The 22,859-nt window shown below is 39.7% G+C and overlaps 1 protein-coding gene across 3 annotated transcripts in view; it reads left to right on the top strand.

Annotated features, from left to right (window-relative positions):
* The window catches only part of DMXL2 (Dmx like 2), a 104,873-nt gene that overhangs the window by 32,082 nt on the left and 49,932 nt on the right, over window positions 1-22,859 (top strand). For all 3 annotated transcript variants that reach the window (XR_013347409.1, XM_077829276.1, XM_077829277.1), the window contains exons 9-16: window positions 555-729; window positions 2,751-2,987; window positions 8,807-9,084; window positions 9,290-9,986; window positions 12,518-12,639; window positions 15,546-15,635; window positions 17,445-17,562; window positions 22,533-22,652. Coding sequence is in view for 2 of the 3 variants with exons in the window: in XM_077829276.1 (XP_077685402.1) it covers window positions 555-729; window positions 2,751-2,987; window positions 8,807-9,084; window positions 9,290-9,986; window positions 12,518-12,639; window positions 15,546-15,635; window positions 17,445-17,562; window positions 22,533-22,652 (1,837 nt within the window). In the remaining variant the exon portion in view is untranslated. The remainder of the gene's footprint in view (window positions 1-554; window positions 730-2,750; window positions 2,988-8,806; window positions 9,085-9,289; window positions 9,987-12,517; window positions 12,640-15,545; window positions 15,636-17,444; window positions 17,563-22,532; window positions 22,653-22,859) is intronic.

Here is a 22,859-nt window from a genome sequence, read left to right as displayed (position 1 = left end):
AAATTTCATTCAGCCAGTGACTTGTTTACTATTCTACATTTTCAGCGGTTCTCAAACAGTGGGTTGCGACCCCAAAGAGGGTTGAGAATTCGTTTTAATGGGTTGCCAGGCCGTGTGGGGCTGAAGCCAAAACATGAGTTTAAGTGGGGTGAAACTTGGGGTACATAAGACAAATCAGACTCCCGAAAGGGGTACAGTAATCTGGAAAGGCTGAGATCCATTGCTTTATCAGACTAATAGCTGTGACAACTTTTGGAATGTCAGCTTTCATACTAAGACATACTTACCCTGCTGGTAGACAAAAGTTGTGACTGCTCTGTCTCTATACAAATGCTATCACAAAATTAATATTTTTTTGATTAGAGCAGAGACTTAAAGGCTTTGAAACGTGACTTTGATCAGAAAAAATGTGCACAGTTTAACAACCTCAACCAATCTGCATGCAGGGTCTTCACATCTTAGGTATTAGGATTTGCATAGATATATTCTCATGATCAACTTCACAATGCGTTGTTTTCTTTTAGATTTAAATATGATTTTTCTTTTTACTTCAGACACTTCATCACTTGAAAAATATGAGAAAAGGACAAAGAAGATCTTCAGTTCTTATTACTCACACAGAATTATTGCCTGATCAACAGGGCTCGCATGAAGTTCAGCGTCATATTTCACATCATGCTAATGCACTCTGTCACTTTCATATAGCAGCAAGCATCAACCCTACCACAGGTGAAAATACTCTTTTTTTTCCCTTTAAATGCCCAATAATAATTTATCCAAAATGGAAATGTTAGGGAGATGGTATTGGCATAGTGCTCATGGTTTGATCTGCTTTCTTGAGTACTGTCCATAGCAAAGATGTCATTTCAGTAGTCTCTAATTATCATAGAGACTTGCAGGACAGACAGCACCTGAATTTCTAATGTAAAAACTAAAACTCTCGCCCCCCTTTTTTTTTTTTTGGGATGAAAAACAAAACGTTTGGGTCATCTTTGTACATAATAAAGAAGCAAAAAAGGCACAAACTCAAGTTTGGTTTGTTCTTGGGTTTGACGGGGAAGGTCCTTTGCAGATCTCTTAATGTTTTGGGGGCAATAAGTGGCACTTAGAGTATGTCCACACTGACACTGGAGTATAATTTCCAGCTCAGGTAGATGTATGTTTGCTAGCTGTGATCGAGCTAGCGTACTAAAAATAGCAGTGTAGATACAGCCATATGGGCAGCAGGACAGACTAGCCGCCCTGTGCACAATCCTGTCTGCAACCCTAGGTACATACTTGGGGGTGGCAAACCTGTCCTGCTGCCTGTGCACCCACGGCTACACTGCAATGTTTAGCACCCTTGTTCAATCAGAGCTAGTGCAGGTATGCCTACCCAAGCTGGGAATTTCACCTCCAGCTCCAGTGTAGACATACCTTTAGGTACGATAATGATAGGTGCTTTGGGAGAAATACGCACAAAGGTTCAGGGACATGCCTGGGAGGCACTGTGGCCTGTCGGGTTTGTCTTTAGCAGTGGAATCAAGTTACATTGGTTCTAGTCTTTAGTTTTACTTCAATTTACTATAGTTTTTGAGCACTTCTGAAGATAGTCATGTCTACTTACAAACACAGCCTAATATAGGTACCCATGGAACATATGCATCCTCCGTGGTGTACGTTGAATGAGAGAGTTCTGTACAAGTCTTTAGTCAGCCACCACTCCCTCCTTCCATCTGGTGATATGTCTTATCCTATTTGTTAAATAGGAGTCTCTTTAACTACACATAATTTTAAAAATAAAGCATTAACAAAACCTTGTGAAATTCCCAAAACAATCTTCTTTTTTTTTAAATTAAAAAAAACCTTCTTTTAATTAAAGAGGTTGTTAACCAATAGCAATGTAGTCACTTATCATATTTACAGAACCCTGGCACTTAAAGGATATAAATAGTTAAGGACATAAATTATACCCTGTTCACATAACAAATAGGTTGCTCTTGTCAAGTATAAAGAAATGCATATTTGATCGCAACACAACAATCTTAACTCTGACCCAAAATACATTATATTCTTACACCCATAATCTCAAACTATAAATACGAAACAAAATACTTTTGAAAAAGAAATAAAAGTTTATATTTATACATTAATGTAGCACATTGAGTCTCAAGTGCAAGTCAGCAATATGTCTATAATTTTACCAATTAATCTACACTTTTTTATTAAACTACATGTACGGCTTTATTCTATTAATTTGAAAGCGCACATAAGTATTATACTGAAAAATTGTCAGTTGATAAATATATTAACTGAATATTTTCCATTTGACACTGTCCCTAAAAGAAACATATAGATATGAAAACAGAGAATAAGTTTTAAGAATAACTTATTATCAGAGTTAGGGCTATGTTATGATTAATATTTGGTAAGAATGTTTGTGGGCAGCATAAGATTTATTACACTTGTCTTTAAATGGTTTGGTTTTATGAATACTTTTATACATAACTACAATGTTTTTCATGTCGAGAACCATAACTTTTGTTGTTGTAACTGGTTTTTGTTTATGGAACAAAGCTAATTTTCTTTCTTCACCTTATAACAACCCATTTCCATTAGTATCTGTAAATTATCCACTGTTTCGTGTGTGTATAACTTGTTTTAGCTTACAGGTATAAATTTACGAAGTTCTGTGTTTTAGGTAGCTAATTTGCGTATATTTATGTTGTGGTTTTGGTGGCGATTTTTTAAATTAAATTTTATTTCCACAGATATTCCATCAGTGTTAGCTGGGACAGCTTTTAATGTAGATGAAGGAAATGGAGGCTTTGTGGTTCATTGGCTGAATAATAAAGAATTTAATTTTACATCCTCAATTGAAGTATTTATGAGGCATTTAAGAAAACTTGCTGAACAACAACCAGAACAAGATGCTGATGATGCTGATGGTGAAGAGGAGGAGGAAATGGAGGAGAAAGAGAGAGGCTTACATATGAAACTAGATCATGGTTGGTAATCCAGGTTATTATTTTATAACGTCTATATTAAAATTACTCTGGCGAACATAGTACATATGATGTCACACATCACAAATATAGGCATTTATAGTTTAGGTTTCATGTGCTGTAGGCTGCAACCGCTAGTGGGCACAATAATCTCCTGCATGAAACAGGTTTAACAGTCTTTCTTTTGGACGGTTGTGAAGACTCTCTCTCCATTTTTTATAGATTATAGTGAAAACCTAGGTTTTATATTAAGGGGTTTATACTGAATATTGTTGTATGTTTGTTTGCATATCGGTGGTTGATTATTCTCTTACATTCATTTAGATTCTCATTGAGGAAATTATGTATTTCAAGTATGCTTTTCTGTTAAAATGTCTACTGGATATTAATGTATAATTATCTCTTTCCTTAGCCTAGAGAAAGTGACATTTGCACACAATAATAAAAGGTTGCTAATTTTGGGTTGTTCCCTTTACTATATGCAAAGGAGAAGATAAGTACAGATTATAGCCAAATGTGGCAGGCAAGCACAAATGAAAGGAAGTTGGTAGTGGTATCCAAAATCTGAACTGGACTGCTTCACATCGGGTCATTAGGGCCATCCCATCTAGTTTCTCGGAATCTCAGCTTTCATAAATAAAATACTAAGGCTATCCCACATATAGTTGTGAAGACAATCTTGAAAATGTGAAGTAAGTGCAGTGCAGTGATGTCTACCAGATGCGCACAGCCTGTAAGAGTATCTCTGGGAGGTGTGAACTGACCCATGTTAAGACCACTGGCGTTAACTCCGATGCCCTGTGGTATTTCATATGTTAATATTGTTCACTGTCCACCACTGATGTAATGGCACAAGATATGTGGAATGATTTATAGTAAATGGATGCCCAGACTACTTAAAGGGACAGTTATACAAAGCCATGGCAAGAGGGATCAGAGAGATGGGCAACTAAAGAGAGGCACCTGAGAAAACTTGTAGCCATGGAAATGAGATGTTTGAGGGCAGTGAGGGGGTGATGTTGCTGGACCAAATGCAGAATGATGTTATCAGAAGTGAGATGAAGGTTTGTGGTATCAGTGAGAAGCTGCAAGAGAGGAAGCTGAGATGGTATAGACGTGTGAAGGATGTATGAAGGGAATTCTGTACAGGAGAGCACTTGAGATTTAAGTTTGTGGGCAGAGAAGGACAGCCAAGAAAATAGTGGATAGACCGTGTACAGCAGGACGGAGTGGATATGGAGTGAGCGTTGGACTGGCAAGTAAGGAAAAGACTGATCTAGTGACCTAACCCCAATTAGCTGGGAAAAGGGGAAGAAGAAAAAGGTTTCACCACTGTCAGAGGACAGGGACAAGCATATTATGAATTTCTGCCTATTGTTTGGAAAGTAACATGGACGAATGATGCTTGAGAACACCACTACTACTTTCCCCCCATGGAGCTAAAAGGTCACCTGGGAAAGGAATGAAGCCAAGCGGTTCATCTGAGCCCCACTGAGGGGGCACATCATCAACTTACCATTCCAGAGCGCCCCCTTGTTAAATGTCACAGCATTTCCGCAACTCTCTTGCTATCCTCTTCAAGGCTTCAGTGGTTGGGTACCAGGGTGAGTGGGCCCTCCAGTCACGCCACACTATAGTTGCACTCCTTTGGGGGTTTCAGTGTCCAAAACAAATCTTGTCCAACAAAATAATGGCAATCAGCACAATGTCTTACACCCCTCCTAGGCTCCTCTTCAGTTTCTCCTCTTCCAGAACAGTAGTGGCTCACAGGGCTTTTTCTGGAGTCTCTCAGCAAAATTAAAACAAACAATGAAATGAAATGAAAATACAAACTAAGCAACTTCTGCCTCTCCCAGTTGAGCTTTTAGTCAGTTTTCAGCCTTGTCTGTATGTACAGCAGCACAGCTGTACTGATACATCTGCGCAGCTGCAGCGTGTGTGGTGTACACACTCTGTGCTGAAGGGAGAGCAAACTCTGCGAGTGGCAAAAGCTACATCGGTGGGAGAAGGTCTCCCGCTAACATAGCGCTGCGCACACAAGTGCTTATGTCAGCATAATTTGTCACTTGGGCTTGGTTTATATCCACCCCTGAGTGACAAAAATTATGCTGGCATAAGCTGTAGTGTAGACATAGCCTTAGGTTCTCCCCAGTTCTGTCCTTCTGCAAAACACCAAGCAACAGGGCTCCCTCCCCAGCATCTTGCCCCTTTTTCAAGGCCCACCACAGGAGATAACTCTGCTCTTTAGCTTATCTCACAGTTCTTCTTCTTCTACCTGTTTTTTGTCAGGCCTTCCTGCAGAGAGGGGACTCCAAACCACATCTTTCCTAAATTCTCCCTTCCAACCGAATTGCTGAACTCCTTCCTTTTAACTGCTCCCTGAACCTGGCACAGCTGTTAGGTGTAACAAGGTGGGGCTAATAAGCTCTCAGGCGTCAATTGCCACCTTTTTGGCATTTGAAGTTGATACACCCCATCACATGCAGCCAATTCTGTCAGACCCAGCAGTGCATGCAAGCCACACACCCCATTCAGACCAACCCACTCAGAGTTGGGAGGGTCAGTTCACTTCTTGGCTCTTCCATTTGCTGTAGGCCATATGCAGGCTCAGACAGACATCACTAGGTCAGTTATACACAGTTCACTTTTTCAGCCATTCTTTGCAACAATGAAGGCTTGAAACATATTTTTTTTAAAAAAACAAACCCTGAGATTCTGATGACATCACATGACTCAGCTAGCTGGGACCTGTCAAGGTTCCTCCTCCACTCTGAACTCTAGGGTACACATGTGGGGACCTGCATTAAAACCTCCTAAGCTTACTTTTACCAGCTTAGGTTAAAACTTCCCCAAGGTACAAATTAATTTTACCCTTTGCCCTTGGAATTTCCACTGCCACCACCAAACTTTAACTGGGTTTACTGGGAAACATAGTTTGGACACGTCTTTCCCCCCAAAATCCTCCCAACCCTTGCACCCCACTTCCTGGGGAAGGTTTGGTAAAAATCCTCACCAATTTGCATAGGTGACCACAGACCCAAACCCTTGGATCTTAGAACAGTGAAAAAGCATTCAGTTTTCTTACAAGAAGACTTTTAATAGAAGTAAAGGAATCACCTCTGTAAAATCAGGATGATAGATACTTTACAGGGTAATTAGATTCAAAACATAGAGAATCCCTCTAGGCAAAACCTTAAGTTACAAAAAAGACACACAGACAGGGATAGTCATTCTATTCAGCACAGTTCTTTTCTCAGCCGTTTAAAGAAATCATAATCTAACACATACCTAGCTAGATTACTTACTAAAAGTTCTAAGACTCCATTCCTGTTCTGTCCCTGGCAAAAGCAGCATACCGACAGACACAGACCCTTTGTTTCTCTCCCTCCTCGCAGCTTTTGAAAGTATCTTGTCTCCTCATTGGTCATTTTGGTCAGGTGCCAGCGAGGTTATCTTTAGCTTCTTAACCCTTTACAGGTGAGAGGATTTTTCCTCTGGTCAGGAGGGATTTTAAAGGGGTTTACCCTTCCCTTTATATTTATGACAGGACCCTATGCTGATGATCTGGGTTTTAATATGGCCCTGTCTGTGGATGCATTTTTGAACCTCACTGAGGGGACATTGAGCTTGAGGAACCCAGCAGAGAAGGCATGGTCATATCTTGAGTATCTGCACAATCTACTGTGAGAAGTGTCTCGTGGGCAGAATTTAGCCGAGTGCCAGTTTCTTTTTTCGAGTTCAAGTCCTGAGCCATTTCAAGCATACGGCATTGTTTTCCCCAAGACAATGAAAGCCCTTACACTCAGGTTATGTACAGTTGAGGTTTTGCATAATTTCTGGAGTATGGGGTTGAGATTGGGCACCACCCTTTAGACACCAATTGCCACTGTCAAACCAGAGGATTTTCTAGTGGGAAAAAATCTGATTGTTTTTAATGCCGCGCAGAGTAGCATTAAATTGGGCTCTGCCATCTTTTGCCCCCCACTTTCACTTGGGAGCTGCCTGGTGCCCTGTCTTTAGGGTTGGCAGAATTTGATTTTGCCTTTTTATATATGATTTCAATTGATAATATCAATGTTTATTTTAAGGTCTTTTTTAGATTTTTGTGAATTTACATGTTCACAGTTGTGGGAAATTATGTGTTTGTGTGCCAGAAAATTATTTAATGACAGTAGGTGTTCAACACACAACAGAACATACCAATAACGTACCTATCTGGGATGGACATAGAAAAGGTCTGATATTTCACATATCATGACAGCACTGTAAGTACAACAGGCGGAACAGACAAAGACATTAAAGCCAAAATATCAAAAGCCAGATGTGCCTTTGTAACTCTAAAGGCAGTCTGGAAACAGAAATCTTGCCCTCCAAACTAAACTTCAAATATTTAACACCATTATAAACTCGGTCTTACTATGTGGCACTGAAACTAGGAGACTTGACCTTACTATCTAAACTTTAAATTTTCACAAACACCTGTCTTAGACAAATCCTCATGATCAGATGGCCAATAAAAATCACAAATGAAGAACTCTGGGGAGGACAAAACAAACTGACAGGATAGGAAATTATGGAGTGAAAATGGAGATGTCCACGGTACACATAGAGGAAAGACCTGAATAATATAACAAGACAGGCATTGGACTGCAACTCCCAGGGCAAGAGGCAACAAGGTAGATCCAGGATCACGTGGAAAGACACAATAGCTATTAAAATGATATGGGAAGAAGCTAAGACTGCAGCAGGAGACCGGCAAAGGTGGAAGTCTGTGGTGAAGACCCTATGTTCCACATGGAATAGAGACATGAGAGACAGGTTGAGATTCAAAAAATTAAAGCTACCTAAATGGTGTCACTGTTCCAGGTCTGTTAATGCTCGTGTTACAATATGTTTTATGCACATTAAGGTGGGACTCTCATAAGTTCTCAAGCAGCATTTTTCTTTCTTTGCCTATCGAAATTTCTGTTAGTTTCAATGGAAATATTTTTTCATTGGTTTGGGGGGGAATGGTGAAATTGATGTTTACTGACGTTTACCAGTTAGTCTTTAGACCTTCTTATGCTTTTCATCACTATTCTAAATGAATGAAGACTGCACTGTGCATTTATACTGTAGTTTAACTTAGAGACGTAATAAGAATGTGTATTTTTGTCAGGCACACTGTGAATTAAGGCAGGAGCCATTATTAGTTTGGTCAGTATCTTTAATTTAGTTGTCTGGTGCTACTTCCATTTATTTAAAATTTCAAAAGAAGTATATTTTTTTAGCTACACAAGCTAAAGGGGGAAAATCACCTGGGAAACTCTAAAACCAAAAATCTTTGTTTCAAAAACCAAGTAAGGTTAACTCATGACAACAGCCTGACCTATCACGTAATTTATAAAAAAAAAAAAAAAAAAAAAAAAAAAAAATCCAGGTCCTTAAACACAAGGAAATAAGTAGTTAAGGGCATCACAATTCTTACAGTATGCACACAGTACCTTTTCCCTATCAACTGTAAAACACCACACATTTCATGACAATCCCCTTATCTGAAAGGATCATATTAATTTGGGACGAGTGTGTGTGGGGGTTTTGTAGATGATGATTTTGTCATTAGTGCCTAGGAAACTCTGTCATAAACCATTACCCTGTTGTGCTAGGCATTGTACAAAGAGCAAAAAGACAGTTTCTACCTCCAAAAGGCTTAGTGTGATAAGCATTGTTATTTAGCACCTTAATTGATTTTTTTTTTTAAATAAAGTTTTTTGTTTTGCTTATAAATTATGGCAAGGAAATTTCTGCTGTAGTATAAGACAGTTTGTGTTTATCTGTTTCAGAATTATCTATCGATAGAGAATCTGAGACAGGAACAGCTACAGGCTCTTCAGAACATGAAGATGGAGAAAGAGAGGGGAGCCCCAAAACATCTCCATCAGCCAGCCCACGTATGCCACTTCCTACGGTTTTGTTAGATCGGAAAATTGAAATGCTTCTTACTGAATGGAACAGGAATCCAGATATGCTTTTTACTATCCACCCCATTGATGGTACCTTTTTAGTGTGGCATGTGAAATATTTGGATGAGTACAATCCAGGAATATTTAGACAAGTTCAGGTACGGTACTGGAAAACGTAATTATTCTTATTTTAACAGATATTCACTGTATACTTGTTATTGAAACATATGTAAATATAAATTTAATCTGTAAAACAAATATAATATAAAACAGCAAAAACATTAACATTTATGGTGGGCTTGTGTTTAAAATGTTATATTTTAACTAAACTTTTCATTATTTTGGGCTTTTTTTTTTTTTTAGATTTCATTTTCTTCTCGGATTCCTGTTGCATTTCCATCAGGAGATGCCAGCTCCCTTAGTAAAAACATCATGATGTATGCTTGCACTACCTCTACAAAAGATGTCATTAGTGCTGTGCATCAGAAGACAGCTAACATTCCAGATAGCACTCTAGGAATTAATGGACCAAGCTCTTCCCAGGGTAACCCAAATGTGAATATAATGGCTCCTATCGTGATGATGGTTTCCAAACATATAGATGGATCCCTAAACCAGTGGGCAGTTACTTTTGCTGATAAATCTGCTTTTACCACTGTGCTTACTGTATCACATAAATTTAGGTACTGTGGTCACCGATTTCATCTCAATGACCTGGCTTGCCATTCTGTTTTACCTTTGTTATTAACATCTTCTCATCATAATGCTCTATTAACTCCTGAATCAGATCATCCATGGGACGCTGATAGATTAAGCAAAATAATGGATCCTATTAAACATTTAAAAGGTTCTTCTAGGCAACATCTTAGAAATGCAGCAACTTGTACGTTCCATGACCCAAATGCAATCTACAGTGAGCTGATTCTGTGGCGTGTAGACCCCATTGGACCTTTGTCATACACTGGAGGAGTATCTGAATTGGCTCGAATTAACTCGCTTCATACGTCTGCCTTCTCTAATGTGGCCTGGCTTCCAACTCTTATTCCCAGCTATTGTCTTGGTGAGTGTGTTGTACTTTTTTTTACATAACAATTGCATGTAATCTGTTCAAACAAAATATTTATAATTTATTTTAGTCATGTATCGTAATTATTTCATTATTCTAGGCATTATCTGTTTTGTTATACATTATATAATTTCATTATCCTTCCTTGTTTTTTTCAAGAAACTCCCATTGCTTTGAACACCTCATTAAATGAAAACTAATTTTTTTGGTTAATTTTTTGACTTGTATTATCTAAGCATACCTTGTACTAAAATAGGAAACTTAAAATGTTGTATAGGTAGTAACACATTGTTAGAACAGTTGGTGTAATATCTTCCACTGTCCTTTGGAAAAAGATTATCTTTATTGTGAAATAGCTCAAAACTTTGGGCTTTGAGTGGAATGAATTCACGAAAGAGATGAGACCGGATCTGTCCAGCTTCTGGGAGCTTCCTTCAAAGAGCTGACTTCAACTAACACTAACTTTTTTGATTTAAGAATATAGTTGCAAAATTGATTTACTATATACTCCAGCAATCAATTTGTTTTAAATCATCACTTTTATAATATATAGGTATGGATAGGATTTTTGTCATGGTAAAATTATGCATAATTCATGGCACAGCCAAAGTAAAATATAGATAATTTCACACTGTGGTCACAGCAACAAAAAATTGTCAGCTACCACACATTAACAGTTTGTTCTTTTGCTTTGATCTAGTTGCATTTCAAAAAGAACTAAATAACAAACTGTTAACATGCACAGGGTTCTCACAAAGAATTTGTTTCAGAGTAGCAGCTGTGTTAGTCTGTAGTCGCAAAAAGAAGGTGCCACAAGTACTCCTTTTCTTTTTTAAAGAATTTGTTGGATTTGATCAGCTGCTGTGCATTAACAGTTCATTAGTTTGCTCAGATATAGCCTTCTGAAATGGGACTAGATCAAAGCGAACTAACAAACTATGAATGTGCTGTGACAGGGTCCATATAAATAGCAAAATGTCTGACAGTAGCAACATCTGTGTTATAATTGTATCCTTTTATATAGGGAATATTTTTAAACTGACACTTAAACCTGCTCAACCCTTCCATAAACTACTTAATGTCCTCTATGTTGGGAGCTTTCATATATAACAGACTTCTTTCCACCTTTTTCTGTTTTAAAGAAGCCTGTTTCTAAAGCTGAATAAGTTTTAATAATCAGGTACATTGACTTTTTAATGCTGAAGACATAAGGTTTTGGAGGGGACAGAGGATTGATGTGGGAGGGGACACCATTATGGTAGGTCATAGTTTTGTGCTATGACACTAGAGCATCAGGTTTAATAAATTCTTTAATTCTTGGATTTAATTTTAGTGTTTTCTAATATTACTACCAAGAAAATCTTCCGTATAAAATTTTTAAGCCTTTTCAGTCACTCAATTTTTACCTTCCAAAATACCATAAACAACTTTACCATGCCATATCTGTGCTGGAAAGTTTCATCTGCATAGCAAATGTATAGTATTTAACTATATAATTATTAAATTCAATAACCGTGTTCAGACTAAGCTTGAAAATGCTAAACACTAATTAAAGATAAATTAAATTACTGAATCACAACACTGATATGCGTAAGCATATTTCTTAAAACTGTAATTAAGGAATATTGGCTCTGAGTTTTGTTTTTTTTTTTCTTTCTCATCTTCCCAGACCTTAAAAATGAACTGCAAAGCAAACAACAAACGCTTCCTCCATATTTTTGCTAGAGAAGTCAAGAAAAAGAGTTTTTCAAGACTTGGAGTTAAATAGATTTTAACAAAAACAACAAGCCCTTCCCCAAATGTTTAATGCTCTGATTAAATATCCCTTCCTGATCAAGTTTCAGTCTTCTGTGCTGCCATAATCTCATTAAGTTCTTCAGTCCTTTTAAGGCATTCTGCAGCCAAAAAGAGCTGAGTCATTAGAAAAGATATTTCTAATGTAGGAAACTAAGCAGAAAAATAATTCAAAAACAGAAACTAAATCCATTGCATCAGACCTATTTTATACATCTTAGAGAAGCCAAAAGGACACAAACCATTACAGGTCACTTGAATGTATACATTTGTACTGTGTGCATAATTTCTCCTCTTCCCCTGTATTGCTACTTTTAACATTAGGAGTTTATATTTTTCCAGTTCATTTTCCAGGAAGGATATTATTCAGCTGGATATGGTACCTGCTGGTCTTTGCTCACTTGCAAAGATTTGTTTATAAACATTCATTTATATGTTAATTCTGCTCCTGGATTTTGTGTCTACTTAGATTGTTTTGTATAACTAAAATTTATCATAAAATGTAAATTAAGACATGAGATTACTTCAGTATTACATTATTATATTTAACTTACACATTTTCATGACATTTGCCAATATTTCAACAATACTAGTCTGATCATTAAATATAGTTTCATGCAATAAAATAGATTCTAATTGGCTACATAATGTCACTTCAGCCAATAATTGAGGGGAAAATGGTATCATAATCTGTTTATATGCTAAAATTTGTATTTGGTGTTTTGATTCAGGTACATACTGCAATTCTGCTAGTGCTTGCTTTGTAGCATCTGATGGCAAAAATCTGAGGCTTTATCAAGCAGTGGTAGATGCACGAAAACTTCTAGATGAATTGTCTGACCCTGAATGTTCTGTAAGTTTACATACAGTTTATTTGAGACTTGAAATGCAAAAGGCAAAAGTTTAACGTATTAGTTTTGTTCCAAAAGCTTCACTTTTCTCATAGCTGCCAAATTTTGTGCAGGTCCATGTGATGTCATGTAATTTTTACTTAGTTTGCATGTGTCCATAATCATTAGTTTTGAAAACACTGGATTTAGTATTAGTGAAAGGCTAAGACTAGATTTCTGCGACCGGGTTCCCCAAACAGTAGCAGCAGATGTGCCTTATGCCTAAAGAGAGAGGCAAAGGCATGTGCCAAGCCAGCAACTTGGGAGAATCTAAGGGAAAATGAGCTTTCAGAGGAGAGCAGAGTGGGGTTGTTGGGCAGGACAGAACCTGAAAAGGGGAAGAGGGAGTGCTAAGGGTCACCATTGGCTTCCCTAGGGCCCCCCCCCTCCCCCCCCCCCCCGCACCTCCAGCTCTTGACCTGTCCTGCACTTCCACTGGCTTCTGTCATCCCCATTCTGTCCCCTTATTAGCCCCTGTCCTTCCCTTAGCTCCTGCTCCTCTTTAGCTTCCTCTGGTAGTCCTGTCCCCACTTCCCCTCTTTTCCCACTAGCTCATTACACCCCTTCTCTTCACTCCTGCTTCCCTCTCAATAGCTCTTGATTCCCCACTATCCCCCGAACCTCCCCTGCTGGGGCATTGACACTGCTATAGCACCCACTGCCTTCTTTCTGCTGCATGCCACGTGCCTGGGAATGGCAGGGAGAGAGGCTGTATGGCGGTCAACCCGCACTGTAGACAAAGCCCTGTCCTTTCCTGAAGCTCTACTGGATGTGTAATATTGCGACTTGGCTGTGGGAATGCAGAAGGGGCACCCTGCATGCTTGAACAGTTCGTTTTATTGAAATCCTATGTGGCAATGAAAACTTTTTCCCTATTGATATACAAAGGAGGATATGGACACTCTTGTAAGTTGTAATTGTGGGGGAGGGGCGTGAGGGAGAAGGGTGGTGTATTGAAACTCCAAGACTAAAATCCCCTGCCCAAAATCAGAAAAACTTTACAAACTGCACCCCGGTTCTCCAATCAATGTGCTAGTATGGACAATTGCTGCCACGTCACATGCCATTGACTGGGGTTCTGTGCATGGTCAGGGGTCCATACTAATGTGCCTATTTTCAGGATTTGAAGCCTAAATATTAAGGGAGTGGGTTAGCGGTGTCCCACCCCAGCACATACAGTCCTACCACTTAGAATTGCCAACCGTCCAGGATTGTCCTAGAGTCTCCAGGAATTAGACTAATCTTTAATTAAGGTGGCCATAAAATGAAATCTCCAGGAATATATCCAGCCAAAACTGGCAACCGTACTGCCACCTGCAGGATTCACTAGAAGAAAAGGAGTACTTGTGGCAGCTTAGAGACTAGCCAATTTATTTGAGCATAAGCTTTCGTGAACTACAGCTCACTTCATTGGATGCAACCGATGAAGTGAGCTGTAGCTCACGAAAGCTTATGCTCAGATAAATTGGTTAGTCTCTAAGGTGCCACAAGTACTCCTTTTTCTTTTTGCGAATACAGACTAACACAGCTGTTACTCTGAAAAAGGATTCACTAGGTCTTTCCCCAAACACAGTCTCACCACCTACAGGATTCACTGGATGTCTCATTGCTACACTGGGGTTGCTACTGCTGCATCAACATATACCTATCCCCTGGCTTCTCTAATTTTTCTGCAGAGACACTGGACTCCAGAATATTCTCTGGGGTTTGGTTCAAACCCCAAAGAATGAACATCCTCTTCTCTATCCGAGTCACATCCCCCAACTTTAATACTATAAACAGGCTCTTCCCTATCCTGCTTGCCAAACCCTCTGTTTAGCCTCAGTGGTGTTTTCTGCTACACAGACTACACCAGGGGTGGCCAACCTGTGGCTCCAGAGCCACATGCGGCTCTTCAGAAGTTTAATGTGCGGCTCCTTGTATAGGCACTGACTCCGGGGCTGGAGCTACAGGCTCCGACTTTCCAATGTGCTGGGGGGTGCTCATTGCTCAACCCTCGGCTCTGCCACCAGCTCTACCCCACTCCACCCCCTCCCACGCCCTCCCCTGAGCCTGCCGTGCCCTCACACCTCCCCCTCCCTCCCCGAGCCTCCTGAATGCCACGAAACAACTGATTGGCTGCTGGTGGGTGGGAGGTGCTGGGAAGGGGGGGGGAGCTGAGGGGAGGCTGCTGATGTATTACTGTGGCTCTTGGCAGTGTACATTGGTAAATTCTGGCTCCTTCTCAGGCTCAGGTTGGCTGCCCCTGGACTACATGCTAACACAATTTCTGTGATACTTGTCCTAACTGCATATCTCTCCTTGCCTTTGAGAGGTATAAGACAGGTTAGATCTGAAAACAATACCATTCACAGCCTTTTCTTCTCTTTACATGCCTCTAATGTAGATCCCTCCTTTCCATCTACCCAAGTTTAGGTTGTGCATAGAACAGAGTCATTTATGAAAAACAGGCCTTGCAGTAGATTACTGTTTTTCTGCACCGTGACAAAATCTGAAATTAAGCAGGAATGAAGCAATGGATTGGACAGCATTGTGTTTAAAAAAACATGACAACTCATTATAAAAATGGGCATAATCAAAGAAGAAATCCTTGAACAATGAACACAAAGTATCCATAAAAATTAATGTACCAAGAAGTGTTAAGGCATACACATGGATAGATCTAGTACAACAATGTTAATTTCATGCTTAATGCTGCATTATTCATAAATATCAAAATGAAACCAGTAAGAAAAGCATGACTATTTGTGCCAACAAGGAAAATTAGAAGCATACAACTACTGTACATGATTATATTTTCAGCTAATTGGGATTGCTGCTTTTTGAATGAATAATGTACTAATCATTATGTCCTTTTGCTCTGTTTCAGAAACTCATTGGGGAAGTGTTTAACATTGTGAGCCAACAATCTACTGCTCGACCAGGATGCATTATTGAACTTGATGCAATAACAAACCAAGTAAATAACTGGCTGACCATTAATGGTGGCATATAGAAGTGTTTAATGGTTTTGGCTGATAATTAACCTAATCTACTGAAAAGATAAAATATTTTTTCAAAGTAATGCTAATTAACAGGTAAAACAGAGGACCTTTCTCTCCAATCCTAATAAGCCCATTAAAGATTACTTTCTTTCTGTTTCCACATGATTAAATTATCTTGAGAGAACATCTCCTTTTAATCTTAACATGTTAACGTGAATATACCACATTTCCAAGAAAAGTTAAAGGTATACTACATTTTTCGTGTATATTGATTATGTAGCTACAGTGTTTTATGTAGGTCTAAAATAGCTTATGTTTAAAATAAAAGTAATATCTCAATGTAATTTTTGAATTTTTCTAAGTTTTTAGTAATAACCAAATGCTTATTTCCTTGACACTTTTAAAAAAAATTGAGAAGGATTTTCTATTACTGCTACTCCAAAATCTTTTAAGAATACCACCCTTTGAGATAATTTACTTACAGCTATAATGTTCTAGCTGGGGTGGTGCCAATCCCTAATGAGACTAATCAATCAAATGTTGTTTTTTTCTTTGCCTGTGTAATTAAAGGAAATCTGAAAATCTGTCTGTTTTTGTAGAGAATTTGTAACAGAATTTCAAGGAATTAACCTGGGCTAATCGGGTTTCATTTTTTCCCATTAATGACTGTTTGCTAATTTAGCAGTATGTTGAACACTTTAGCCATTCAACTCTCCTTAGTTAATGGGAACTGTGTAATTAAACTTATCCTGTAACATTTATTCCTAGACATACATTTTAGTAAAAATGGAATTAAGATTAAGAACAAAAAAAAAAAAAAAAACAACCACCGTTAGAATACCAGGGAATTCAGAGTTTAACCTTAACTTAAAATTAACCCAAACATTCAAAATTGTAGACATGCATAGCAAAGGTTACCCATATGATTAACTCTGCCTTTATAGAACAGACCAAACAAACCTGTCTATCCATAAATTTTATCTTATCCTGAGTATAATCATTAGAATGCCTTGGTCTTAATTGTACTTTTTATCATGATTGCACCAACTCCTGTGCTCTTTACAGCAGTGTCCCATCCAGCAAAAAAGATGTATTTTACCAATTCCTGATTAGACTACAGCGTAATGAAGGAAGTCTTTTGGAACTCTTTAGTAAGATTCCATATCTTCACAGGGGTTTTGTAGTTTTTGTTGTTATATTACTGATCTGTAACTTGAACTTCAATTGTGTGGGGGGAAGGTTTGAGAATTTTCTGTCACTTGCCAGTGACCTTCCTTCTCTGGGGTGGTATTGCAGAAGCATCTATTGCTGGTTGGAGAGCATAGCATTGAATGTGTCTGGAAGGAGGAAAATCTGATTTCTTCCTGTCTTAACAGCCTTTCCTAACAATTTGTTTACTACATTCTGAAGGCTGTCTTCCCAAGGAAGAGAGAGCTAGAAATTTAACGTCTTAAAGAAAATAATCTTAGGTCTCCACCAGTCAATTGGCATCCATTAAAAATTTGACAGCGCATAAAGGATCTTTCTGGTAGTGCTAATTTGCCAGTTGACTTTCACAAATGTCATTTGGGCTAGAAAATTAGTCTAGCATAGTAGATCTCACAATGATTATTTGTTTTTCCACATCTTTTAAGTATATAAATGTCCTGCCATTACTTATTAAAGAATGGCAGTGGGTAACTTTGGTCTATAACAATACTAACGGAAAAGGAATTATACTAGTATTGAAAGATGTTTTGTATAACTAGTTTGAAATTGTAACTACTGTTCTACAATGTTTCCAGTGTGGCTCAAATACACAGTTGCTTCATGTCTTTCAAGAAGACTTCATTTTGGGGTACAAACCACATAAGGAAGATGTGGAAGGGAAGGAAACAGAAACATTTTTCAAACCATCACAAGGTACAGTATAAAAATAGTAAGCAATATGAAGTAGGTGTCTAAAGTGTTCATGAAGAACACTGAAACATCGCATGCATAAATTGAACAGATTTATTTTTAAATATAGGCTCTTTAAGGTGCAATACAACATAGGTAGCATGTATTTTAAACAATTATTTATACTATAGTAACATTAAATGTGTTCTGATTTGCACAAAATAGAACCATTTCCAATTTGCATAAAATGAGTTGTACACTCCAGTTCATTTGTTCAGTTTTTTATCATTTGTATGAAAATAGAACAGGTTCTGATGTCATACATGAACTTGTTTATATAGAATATTTTAAGGGTACATTTTGTATTTAATTTGTAAAAGGGAATGGTAAAAAGCTAAGAATTAGCAATAATTAGTTCTGGCTCATAGGATGAGTGTTTCTGACTTGCCAGCTATTTCTCTAGAACATGACTGAAGAGTTTGCTAGTAAAAAATAAAAAGGGAGGGGGGAATAGACTATAAGGCCCAGCAGAGATGTTTAAAGGGGGTACTGTGAAGGCAAAAAAGCCTGAAAATTAGATTTACTGGTTGTGTTTTGGGATGCATTAAGATCACTCCATCTCCTTGCACCCAGGTATAGGAGAAGTAAAACAAGTACAATATTGAAATATTCTGAAAATCCCCTTTGGGTGTTCAACACCTAACAATATTCTTAGTAAAAATCAATTCTCTATAACCTCTGTAAGGTACAAAAAGTTATAAAATCCTGAAAAGAATTGACTGTGAAATTTTAAAAATTATAGCCTCTGTTGTTTGGTGGAGATAGCGTAGGTACTACGTACATGTCCATCTTTCAAACAGTTTAATAAAGCACAGAAAGGCCAAGTGTTTTTGTCGTTTGGATTGACAAAGAGAACTTTAGTGGAAAATAACTTTCAAGCTACCAAAACCTGAATATGGGGAACAGTGTTTGACACAGATTCAGAATAGAGCATTGTGATGGCATATGTACCCCACCCTGGCCTTGAAAGGAATAAAGTGGCCTGAAAATCCAGTTAACTTATTGAGCTATACCTGATAGAACTCTGTTACCTGGCTTGGCTGGAGAGCCAGGTCATGCCAATGGCCAAAGAAGGCATGGGAAAACTGAAGCACGGCTTTATGTGGTGCTGCAACAGCTACCAGGGGTTTGCCACGTGGGAGCTCATCCAGGATCTACAGCTACTCCCTCTGAAAAGGGAAGAACAACAGAAAATGGAGGAAGTAGTTCACATGTTGGTGGGAACAGCAGGATCAGACCCAGTCTCTCTTCCTTCAGCTACTGCAAGAACAGCAAAATTAGTGGGAAATAGTTCAGCTGCAGCAGGAGCATTTGCTGCAGTGTGTGGAGAAATGAACCTCAGGAAATCAAGCATCTCTTGGGGAAGAAGGTCCCAGCAGGTCAGTCCCAGGCTTTAGAAACTGGGGGCCAGACAATGACCCAGAGGTTCTTTTATGTACTTTTAAACAGGTAGCTCGTGCAGCAGGACAATCATTCTGGGTGGCCTCATTTCTGTCAGGAGAGGCCCAAATGGCACACAAGGCCCTATCTAATGAACAAGCAAAATCATATCTTATGGGACTGACACCTGAAGCCTATTGACACTGTTTTACAATGGAACAGTTCCCCCCAAGAAGCATGGTCCAGGGGGTGTTCAGTCGTTCTGAGACATGGCATCATGCTGTGCCCAGAGATGAGTTCTCTAGAGAGAATTTTGGAACACATCATCTTATAACAATGTCTGCAGGTTCTACAAGCTGGGGCCCAAAGTTGGGTCTGGCAGTTTCATCTAGTTTACAGCAGCACTGTAGTGGAAAGAAGAGAGGCCTCTTTGGAAGCAGATGATCTGAATGGTGGGCCAGATCAAGATCACCACCCCAAAAAAGGTAGGAAGAAGTCAAACCCTGATCTTTAGAGGCTGGAGAAAACACACTAGGAGGAAGAGTCCTGGGCAGACCTACGTTCACATTCGACCCCCTTTCCAGTCATTTCTTCAGATCAACAGGAGTATCCTGGGCGATAGCCAGGGAAACCCGGACAGGTGTTTCAGATGTGGCCATCCCTGATAGAGTGTGACGACGATGACGATGATGATATAAAAGTTTGTAGTTTGGGTGGCTCCTTAGGTGGGATCAGATGCCACCATATGTGGCGTCCATCAAGTAGGGGAAATAGGGAGAGAAGGGCCTGATAGACTCAGGTTTCCAGGCAAATTCTTATTAGGGGAAACGGTCTTCTATCTATCTGGCAAGATAGACCAGCACATTCCAGTCCACGTATCTCATGTGCGTGGTTAGAGTAGAGCATACCCAATGGCATTGGTGGAGCTGGAGATACAGAGCCAGTGTGGCCAAGTGAGAGTCGGAATGTTGAGGTGCCTTCTGTGGCCTGTGATCCTGGGCAGAGACTGACAAAGTTTCACAGCCCTGATGGAGTATGGAATGGTGCCTGAGCCAGCAGCGGAGAAACCTACCCATGTTCCGGAACTACGCTCAGGGTTACTTGGGTCTTATGGGCACACATAAGAGGATTGGAAGGACTTGTTACATCATCTGGAGACCACTGAGAGAACTAAAGAGGAAACTGAGAGATCTTCACAGCTTGCAGGAATAATTACAGGAAGCTCAATGGGACTTGGCTGAAGTATGTACCTCCCAGTAGAAAATAAGATGGGTAGAAAAATTAGAACAGGACAGGGTTCAGATAAAAGTGGAGTTGGAGCACAAAAAGCAACAGAACTGTCTCTGCTTCAGGTGACAAAAAATGCCACAAAGCAAGGGCCCAAAGTTGAGCCAGAACAATATACTATGGAGATGCAGACCATCCCCTCCCTTCCTCCGGTAGAAGCCATCAAAACCCCCTCTGCAGTAGAGAAGCAGCAGATGGAGTAAATGATAACAGCAGCAAGGCTGCAAGAAAAGCTGATGAAGGTGGATCAGGCTTTGCAGGAGGCCTATTGAGAATAGGCAAACCTAGAAAAGGAAAAAGGGAGTTAGAATTCCAGATGGAGCTCCTGACGTAGAGGATATGAGAGGTTCATTGGACAGCTGGCTGGGAGCCCTCTGGGCTGGGGAAAAAGATTTATTGACATTATGGTATAACAAGGGTGAGAAGCTGGACAAGGTCAACACATTCCTGCCCCTACTGTGGCAAGACCCTAGCAACTGGGTGGGATCCTGTCCTGAGTGGGAGGGTAGGTGCTAGGGTATATACCCCCCAAAGGTGATAGAAGGGCTAAAGTGGCTTGAGAAGCCAGTTAACCTATTGGGCTGCTCCTGGAGGGCTGTTCGGCATAACTGTGATCAAATGCAGCTAGGGAGGGGGCTAGGTCTTCATTAAGGAAGGAGCAAAGGGCTGCTGTGAGAGGACCTCGGGAAGATGCCCAGGAGAGAGGTAGCTTGGAGCTTGCTTTCTTGGGCTGAGGGCTAAAAGAAGCCTGGGAGTCTGAGCCTTGAGTTGGAAGTCTGACTAGAGATGGGCTATCCAGAGACTGCAGCTGGCCTGAAAGCCTGGTTAGGGGGAATAGGACAGCCACCAAGCAGTGGGAGAGAAACTTAAGAGCTTGGGTTGGTGTTGGGATGGTTTGAAGCTGGGGCTGGCCTGCAAAGGCAGCGGCTACCAGTTGAGCCCAGCCGGCCTGAAAATTCTTTTGTTTTGCTATGTTCTGCTGGACTTTAAGAGCAGGACTGTGAGGTTCTGCAAAATGTTGGGACTCTCTTACCTGGCATGGCTGGAAGCTGAAACAGGCCAAAGGAGGCCTGCGGGAAGCTCAGGTACGGCTATCATAATGCCACAAACAGTTGTGGGTGTGGTGCAACAGTTGGTTTGCCACAAGGACACACAAATAAAACTGCAGAAAAATTTACATTGCAGAGCATTAATTTCTTCAATGAAAATAAAATTCTCCTGCAGTCAAACTTTTTGATCATTCCAGTTTTGTGGTTAAGCAAACAGTGGTGTTCACCCTTGACATCAGTGTCCTCCTGGAAGCCCCACTGAAGTCAAGGGGGGTTTTGCTATTGACTCCAATGGAGCAGGGTTTCACTCAGTGTTTCAAAAAGGTCAGGGGGCCAAAATCAGTACATTGGGGAGCTCTTTGCCTTGTTTTGTTCCCTTTGTGCCTCTCAAGTAGCACGAACAGAGCAGAAGCCATCTGCAAGCCCTGCTGAAGAGTCCCCTGGCGGTGAACAGTTGGCACATCTACCTCCTATGTCTCCCTTGTCGCTAACCATGATGCAGGAGAAGGAGTGGGGAGTAGAAATGGATGCATTCTGTTCCTCCTTTCCCCAGCTGGGATATGGACCTTTGGTGAACATAACCAGCTGGTGAAAGTAAGAGTAACCCCCAGGCTTCTTTAATTTGTGTTTGGGTGGGGCTTGGCCAGAGAATCAGAAGACCCTTTGGGAAGAACTCATAGAATATCAGAGTTGGAAGGGACCTCAGGAGGTCATCTAGTCCAACCCCCTGCTCAAAGCAGGACCAATCCCCAATTTTTGCCCCAGATCCCTAAATGGCCCCCTCAAAGATTGAACTCACAACCCTGGGTTTAGCAGGATAATGCTCAAACCACTGAGCTGTCCCTCCCTCTTGTTCATCACTTCCTGCTCCACTCCCACCTTGAGTGGCATCAACTTTAATCTTTTTTGGTAATCTTTGATATTGTTATCCTGACATACACTTCAAACCAAGAAGAATGTATTTCTTACATAAAATGAGGGTGCAATATATAACCTTGCTAAAAACCACTTTTTTTTGTGATGTGTATATTTTTAGTTTTTGTATTCTTATAAATAAATAAACAACCAAAGCAACATTTTGGAAAACTTAAAAAGACACCCTCTCCCCCAATCACATAGTTCTTTAGGTATCAGAGGTTTTCACAAAAATTGTTTATTATTTAAACCATTTTTATTGAACCATTAACTTCATAATTATGTGTTCGGTTTAAATAACAGGGTATCGTCCACCACCTTTCTCAGAAAAATTCTATCTTGTAGTAATTGAAAAAGATAGGAATGGCTGCTCAGTTCTTCACATGTGGCATCTTCATCTTAAATCTGTGCAAGCATGTTTAGGTGAGTGATTGTATTTTCTCAGAGATGGACATGTATTTACCTTAAATGTTGCACAATTGATTTTAAGCTAGTTAGTTTTTTTAAAAATAGATTTCCTCATTAGTAAACAGATGAGCAGCATCCAAGCAATTAGTTCAGTTTTACTAAATTTTTAGATTTTCACTTTAAATTCTGGAGGACATTTAAGTAACGTTAGTGGAAGTTATC

Source organism: Eretmochelys imbricata, chromosome 10 (assembly GCF_965152235.1).
Source record: "Eretmochelys imbricata isolate rEreImb1 chromosome 10, rEreImb1.hap1, whole genome shotgun sequence".
Taxonomy (NCBI): Eukaryota; Metazoa; Chordata; order Testudines; family Cheloniidae; genus Eretmochelys; species Eretmochelys imbricata.
The sequence above is the reverse complement of the archived record's forward strand: the minus strand, read 5'-3'. Positions and strand labels throughout refer to the sequence as shown.